The sequence below is a fragment of the Morone saxatilis genome, unplaced genomic scaffold (assembly GCF_004916995.1).
Source record: "Morone saxatilis isolate NCDOM2014 unplaced genomic scaffold, NCSU_SB_2.0 Contig1, whole genome shotgun sequence".
Taxonomy (NCBI): Eukaryota; Metazoa; Chordata; class Actinopteri; family Moronidae; genus Morone; species Morone saxatilis.
In genome coordinates, this window is record NW_023339651.1 from 13,515,190 (window position 1) to 13,522,898 (window position 7,709).

The 7,709-nt window shown below is 44.7% G+C and overlaps 1 protein-coding gene across 6 annotated transcripts in view; it reads left to right on the forward strand.

The window, feature by feature from the left end:
* Window positions 1-7,709, forward strand: part of raraa (retinoic acid receptor, alpha a) — a 123,912-nt gene that overhangs the window by 102,986 nt on the left and 13,217 nt on the right. For all 6 annotated transcript variants that reach the window (XM_035662625.1, XM_035662633.1, XM_035662640.1 and 3 more), the window contains one exon: window positions 6,315-6,463. In XM_035662625.1, coding sequence (XP_035518518.1) covers window positions 6,315-6,463 — 149 coding nt within the window. The remainder of the gene's footprint in view (window positions 1-6,314; window positions 6,464-7,709) is intronic.

A 7,709-nucleotide genomic window follows, 5' to 3' on the forward strand; every position in this document is an offset into this window, starting at 1 on the left:
CACACACACACACATATTCAGAAGGTTGACTGCAAGCTAGACATGCAGCAGCTTAGGCGGAGCACTACTAGGCAGGGGGATCCTCAGTGCATGATATGTGTTGGTATGAGTACAGAAGGCTTACCAGCATAATTTTAGAATCAAGTGCTGGATATTATGTCAGATTTTAAGGCCTTTTGCCGGCAGTGGCTGACATAATGAGCATCTTGATGTTTTCAAAGTGTGTGTGAGACCATGTCACCAACAGCCAAACTGATTGATCACTGATAAGCTAGCATTCTTTAGCTAGCCGATCATTTACTTTACATTGTTGGTGGTTTGTCTGATATCTGTGTGGAAATCTGAATTGGTTACCTAAGTCAAAAGTCAGTGCTTCTGTCTGAAACCAGCTGCCCCTTAAAGTCATAGGAATTATCGTTGGCAAGGACTGAAGGAGTTAAGAAGTGAAGGAAGACATGCCGCCTTGCGTAGGATGTAAGTTATAGAGAGCAACGGGAAGAGGAGAATGTCAGACTCGGTACGTGGGACAGGAATAAGGGGGAGATGAAGGTGAAAGTGGCGGGAGATGGGACATTGCAAAGTCTGGATTTAGTTACAGTATAAATATAAGAGGCGTGAGGCTCACTGTCTGCTCTCCTGCCCCATCTTAACCTCTTCTGGCTCTACTTCCTGTGTGTGTGTGTGTTTTCACTTATGCCTGTCCGCCCTGCCGCCAGATCCCTCCCCCTCTCCCATCCAATAACTGTTCACACTCGGTGTTTGAACACAAACACACCCCACAGTCGCAGTACTTACAGCTGTCAGTCTCTGCGAGCCTGCTAGTGTGTGATCGCGCACACGCCCTCGCCCCGGCTCATGTACAGATGGCGTGCGTGGCTTTGCTGTCAGTAATAAGTGTGAAGGCAGTGAACGGAGCCCCATCCATTTTCAGCGGAAAGCTGTTATGACGCTTTGTTAGAGAATGGCAGGATTTCCCCGTAAGCAAGGGAAATAGTCCCATTTCCCCCTTCAGTAATTGAAGAGTGCTGACAAAGCATTCCCGCGTGTGTGTTTATCGTTTTCCCTGCTGCTTACCCACATTCCTGACATGGAAGCCCGAAATAACGTCTGAATATTTAGCAAAAGTCAAGCACCATGCATGAGTGATGTGGGTCTGTTTCACTGCACTTAAAAGCTCTTAAGTTGCTGCCAGTCGTTTTTATGGACATGCATGATACATTGGCCTACAACTCTCAGGGTTTAGCAAGGCGGTCTCTCTCCCCGGGGCTGTTCCATTGGCCATCCCACTTCATTATTTTAAGCAGACTTCAAAGCAGGCCTTAATGCAGCAGCCTGTGGCATGGTGGTCTGTCTGGTGTCTCCTCTCCTGCACACTCACTGCATGGAAAGACAAATGGACCTCTATATGTTCTTCCATGTATCTTACACATGGCGAGCATGTGTGTGTGTGTGCGTGCATGTACGTGTCCAAATAACCTAATAGAAGCCAGGGGAACACAATGGTCCATGATGGAGTAGGATTCAACAAAGTGGAAGACCCTGTCAAAGCCCTCCCCTCTGCCTTCATTTTCTCCAGTTCTCTTTACCACAATCCAGCCAGCCAGCCAAGCAGCCATCCTGCTAATGTAGTTAGCTTCCCCCTAATGATGGTGAAATCTCATTAATATGCTTCACAGCTGGGCCCAGTAACCAGTGGGGATGAAGGTAATCAAATCTCAGAGGACTAACCTAGAGCTGAACCTCAAGAACTGCTCAGCAGCACTGGGCCGAGACAGCCCAGAGTCTGGAGGCTTGATAATAGCCGGTGGGCTTGTGTGTGTGTGTGTATTTCTCTTGGTCTGTGGTCTTTTGGTCTTGATTCCTTTGAAGTGGTGATGTTAGCCAGGCTATCTTATGTCAGTATTACAGCTCAGGCCAGTTCATCATCAGAATAGATTTAATTTCAGTCTTGTGCATATTTGTCCATTTAAGTCTAGGCATGCGGTAATTGCTTACGGAGGATGTGGGCGCGTCTTCTCTCTAAGTGCACTTGTGGCTCGTGATGTATGCAAAGTGAATCTGAAGAGCGGCATTACAGACCACTCACACTTGAACTTAATTAAATCACCGCTGCTTTGGAGTTCGAGAACACCATGCTACATTAAGCTATTAAGATATCTGCACACACGCACACTTACAGAACATGCACACACACAAGGGCTGTTTATAAAACTTGTCTGTGAATGTGAATATCAAAGGATAGATGGAAGTAAATTAAATCTAGGGGCTTTGACATATCGAATTATTCATTTATAGCCAGCTCACACATTGTTTGGACTAAACAGTAGTAATAGAACAGTTGCATAATCATTTTTAATACCTGCCTTACTTTAAATGTGCCAGATTTAGCAGAAAAGGCTCCTTTTCAGCCGTAGCCAGTGGTCAAATGTTAAGACAGAATGCAACCTCCTTTTTAAATGGACTTCTGCTGTCTCAACGCAGTACAGTGTCAGGTTTGTTTTCGCTGGTTACACCTGACGGCCTGTGCTGTTTATTCCCACTTCTGGTACTGGTCTGACAAACTGCCAGGCTGCAGTCTTGAATCCAGCCTTGTGTCTGGTTCACAACAACTGCGGTGACCATGCGGTTCGTGTGGTTTGTGTTTCACCTCCTCACCAAAGTACAATAAATTCCTTATCAGTAACTCCTTACTGTTTTCATTTAAACATTATTTCCAGGGTTGTGGCTTTTCTGTGCCTTAAGCAAAACGGGATGTTATTGTCTATTCATTCTAGCCCTCCCTTGGCTAAAAGAATGATATTCTAGCTGTGTAGCTGAAGTATTAGTTACCGCGGTGACTTTGCAGGCTCTGGAGGGGCTCTGGCCTGGAAACCTTGCCAGACACACAAATTTCCAGCGCTAACATGTTGCAAGGATATCAAGGGAAGCTCTCCAGGCGAGTGTGAGTCAGTTCTTCCAGTGTTTGTGCGTATGATTTTGTGGATCACACAATAGGCAGGCTTGTATGATGGTTGGTGTTGATCAGAGCTTGGATGCAGGCTGGTGTTGAATAATGCCTGGGTGAGGGCTGCTGAAGGGCTAAGTAGCTCTGTCCTCTCTGTTGAGCTTCTCTGCCTCTCTGTCCACAGGCCTGCCATTGTTTTGCTCCATGCCTCAGCTTGACAAGGCTCCAGAAGCCAGCCATTGTATTTAATTACAGTCGCCAGCCCCCTCACAGACTCTTGTCCTTGTGTCCCAGATTTCCATGGGTGCTCTCATTAAGAGTGTGCATCCTGTGTGTGTATGTGTGTGTGTCTGACCAATGAGGCTTTTTTTTTAATGGCTCCAGGAAAGCCCTTAGCTTGTGTAAATGTAGGCATGGATGCAATTTTTATGTTTATTTGTGTGGGTGGGCTTCCCATTTGTTTGTCTATGCGTTTCTAATGAAGGCGGCTTAAAATGTGGATGAATAGCTCTGTGGTCACACCAATAACGCGGGGCTGTAATCAGTCCACATCAAGAGAGGCACAAAAGCGCAGAAAAGGGTGAATGGCTTTTTGCTAATGAGAAAATATGCCATGTTATGTAAGAGCTGCTCTATTTAAGTTTAATTTATTTGACATGAGTGTGTTGACTGCATGGCCCAGTGGCATGGGCAAAGATGGCCCGTAATGACACCAATAAAATGGCAACAAGAAGCATAGGACGGACCCACAATTACACTCACCCTTCCAGCTCACTTTGCTTCCTCCTCCTTTTTTCTCCTCACCCGCACTTAAAAAAAACAGTCCTCGTACTGCTGTATGCATAACTCTCCTTGCTGGAAAATAGTATAGTTCTTGATTATGAGCATATGAATTGTCTACATATCATCTCAAATATATCATTCCTTTCCTTTAGTCTCATCTGAAATGAATACCTCACACGTCACACAAGCTACAATTTTTATAAATACTCCATATATAGTTTTTCAAGGCTTTAAGTTAAATCCTGACAGGTGTGTGTGTGTGTGTGCGTGATGTAGTTGAGTCTAAACACTCGAGGCAGGAACAAGAGCGAAATAATACAGCCGAGCTTTCGTTCTGTGTGTGTCAACCATTTTTATCACTTCATCTGTTTTGTTTATTGCTCAAACACATCATAGTTCTCTGTCTCTCCTACGTCTTTGCCTTTTTCTGCCTCCCTGCTCTCCTCCCTTCATCTCCACCCTACATCATCGAAAAAGTTTCTATCTGCTTTTTCCCATTTCCCGTGCAAATACATTTTCTAGGTCTCAAAAAAAAGAATCTGTGTTTAATGAGCCCAAAAATCCTTCAGAAGTAAATATAGAGTGTATTACTCCAGTTGCTTGTCACTGTCTTTCAAACATATTTACACCAACAGCTTAAAAGGTTGTTGCTGGTGTGAAAGTGGCATACGACATCTGCGTCTCATAAATGAAATGTCTTAATAACCCAGGCCTGGTTGGGTGTCACTATTAGGTGTTGCAATGTGAGCTTTATTGCTGTTTAGCTTAACTGTCCCCGTCACCTGAAACCCGCCTGGATATCTTGTGTGAGATAACAGGCAGGCTTAGAAGAGGTGAGATTTTGGTGTACGGTGCTTGTGTATATTATTTTTTCCAGGAAGCCAGGTTGGTTTATTTTGGTTGTTCTGAATGTAATCTTCCCCTGCACCACCTGCTGCTTGGAGATTGGCAAGCTGAAACCCGCACACACACAGACACTATTAAAGGATAAGAAAGCACGTGTGTGAGTAAGAGAAAGAGAGGGAGAAAAACTTCATCCTTGCTTTATGTTCCTCAGCGTGCGATTTAACGTTGTGTGCGTTGGATCCTGTGCGAGCGCAGTGTTTGTCTGCGGTGCCGTCACGTGGAGTGTGTTCCCAGCTGTACTACAGGCCCACTGAACCAGCCCGCTCTGTTAAATATAGATGGCTTATTTACACTCAAGCACTGAGCTGCAGGCAGCTCCTGAGCTACTTGTTAACCTCCCCAATCCCTCCTCTCTTGAGCTGATGATGCTGGGTGGAGTATACCTGTATGGATATGGGTAGAACCAGAATGATTTAGATCCCTATGTTTTAATTTTATCTTGTAACAAGTTCTCGAATTAGTTTGTTTAAAGGTCCACTGATGTCACGTTTCTTATTCCCTTAAATTGAACAAAAACAGTCTGTCAAACAGTTGATATCAAAACGCCAGCATCATATTAGCATCAGGATATTAAAAAACTATTCTAGTTAGAAGTAGAACACACATGCTGGCTCAAAATGGCACCATTTGCAAACAGGGATTACACACTTGTTTAGTCAGCCATAGGCCACAGGGTGCACGTCTGTGCTGTGAATGTGTGTTTTTATATTTGATTAAAGAGCTGTGTTTTGTAACACACAGGATATTGAGGTCAAAGTCCAATACATATTACATGAAGGCAACAGCAGGGTACTTCCCTACAATCCCAGACCTCTTTGTTTACAAGCATACAAAATATGGGAGCCTGCAAAGTGCTCACATGCTGTTTGGTTTGTCATATTAGTGCTTATTGGATGAAGAAGAGAGTGTATTCAGCCTTTTTTTGTTTACTGGTTTGATATTGAATAAGAGGGAATGATGGAGGCCTTTAGGTAGGGGGGTAAACAAGTTAGACCTGTCTTGCTCAGTTGGAAGCAGAGAGAATTATGCTTAGGCCTGTCTGCAGTATTTGTTGCTTTTGATTGGTACAGTGTGTGCTTTGTCCATTAATATTTCCAAGCAGTCATACTTCAAAAGACTGCACAATTCAGAAATATTTAAAAGCAAAACTTGTATCACAGGAGAAAACCTCTCTTTGAACGCTGCTAGCAAGGCGGCCTCTTGCTGTAACACACACACACACACACACACACACACACAAACCATAATTTCAGCAGTAAATAAGAATACTCTGTAGAGGCTGGTTTCACTGGTGCTTTGATGATCACTGTATGCATGTGCGTGTGTGTGTGTGCGTGTGTGTGTGTTAGAATATGTTTGTTCTCTGAAGATATTTCAGGAGTCTTTCCTGTGGCGGATCTTTAAAATGACACAAATCAAGAAGTTGTCCTTGCCCTTGCATTTTCTTTTTGTTATTCGAACACATTGTTAGAAAAGTGAGTAAGTTCCCCTTCTGGTGATATGTATTGGATGTTGTCAGCAGTGTATCTGTCTGGGCCGGGTTGTTTAAGATCTGTGTGTGTGAGTGTACACATGAGAGTTTGTGTTTATCCCATTTGATATCGATTAATGCTGCATGTCTGTCAGCGCTCCATCTGATAGTGTTCACTAACCCCCCCTTGTTGCTCTCTCCTCTTCGCAGCGATAGAAACCCAGAGTACCAGCTCAGAAGAGATAGTGCCAAGCCCGCCCTCACCTCCCCCGCCGCCCCGCGTCTACAAGCCCTGCTTTGTGTGCCAGGACAAGTCCTCAGGGTACCACTATGGTGTCAGCGCCTGTGAAGGCTGCAAGGTGAGACTCCCGGCCTTCCTCTGAATCTGCCAAGCAAGCAAGATGTTCGTCAATCTTGTAACCTTCATGTGATTTGCACTAGAAAAAAAAAAAACGCAGCCTAAGCTGAGATCGTGAAAATGATAAGGCACGTTGTTTTGAGTATTTCACATCTTTTGAGATTTTTCTGTGTTTAATGCTGGAATTTATGTTGGAAATGAGTGGCTACTTTTCCATGTGGAATCCTTTACCGACATTAACAGTTGCTTTTTTGAGCTGTAAAATCAAAAGTACGACCTTGGCAAGTTGCAGTTGCCTCTTTCAACACTTAAAAACTGCAACCTATATCTGTGCACATTGTAAAGATAACATATGATGGACCCACCTCTTATCCTGTACAGCACGTGAAACTCTAGTCATCTATCGAGTGTTGTTGCTACTCGTATCAGCTTTGCTGACGTGCACACATCGGCCGTCTGTTATCAATACAGCGTTGTTACACAGGTGCTGAAGAGGCCTCATAGCCCCCATCTGCTCTGTTATCAGTTGATAGTTGCTGTGTGCATGCATACATGTTCTCCTGTTAGTGAGAGCACACAGGCTTCTTTATCTCCTTTCTCCCAAGGTGCTGAGCCAGAGTTCTGTAATGTAAAGTTACTGCCAGCTGCAAACCTTATATCGCCACTACACAACTAACATTTCACAGACCACCTTGTGTTTTTGATAGGCAATCATGCATTTTTAAAGTGATCAAAACAGGAGTATGTAAATCCTCCTTGCAAGGTTTTCTCATGACAGCAGTCCTGTGTATGGCAAGAGGAGGTAGGGAGGGGTTTGATGAAGGCAGGCGGGGTGGTGCTATTGGTGACAGGTGCCTTCGAGACCCTTTGACTTATTGACTATGCAGCCAATGGTCTGTGTGTTCCCATATGTGCAGGGATGGGAGTGGTGCAGAAGAAAGGCGGTAGAGCAGAGAAATAAAAGCCTTACTGAAGAAGGTGGGAGGCAGTAGCAGCAAAAAAAACTCGGGGGAAATTTAGAAATGCAGACAAAATGATACAAAGATGGGAGAGACTGCAGGGTGTGAGATAGTGGGGGAGAGAGAGAGAGCAAGCTGTGCTCTGGGAGGCATGAACAGCTAGAAAGAGAGAAGTGGGGATGGTTGGAGGGGCGGCAGATTAGGGGGACGGGGATGGTACAGGGGCCACAGCTGAACTCACTGACACCAAGAGAAAGACGGTCAGCGCATCAGAGCGGGGGGGGGGGG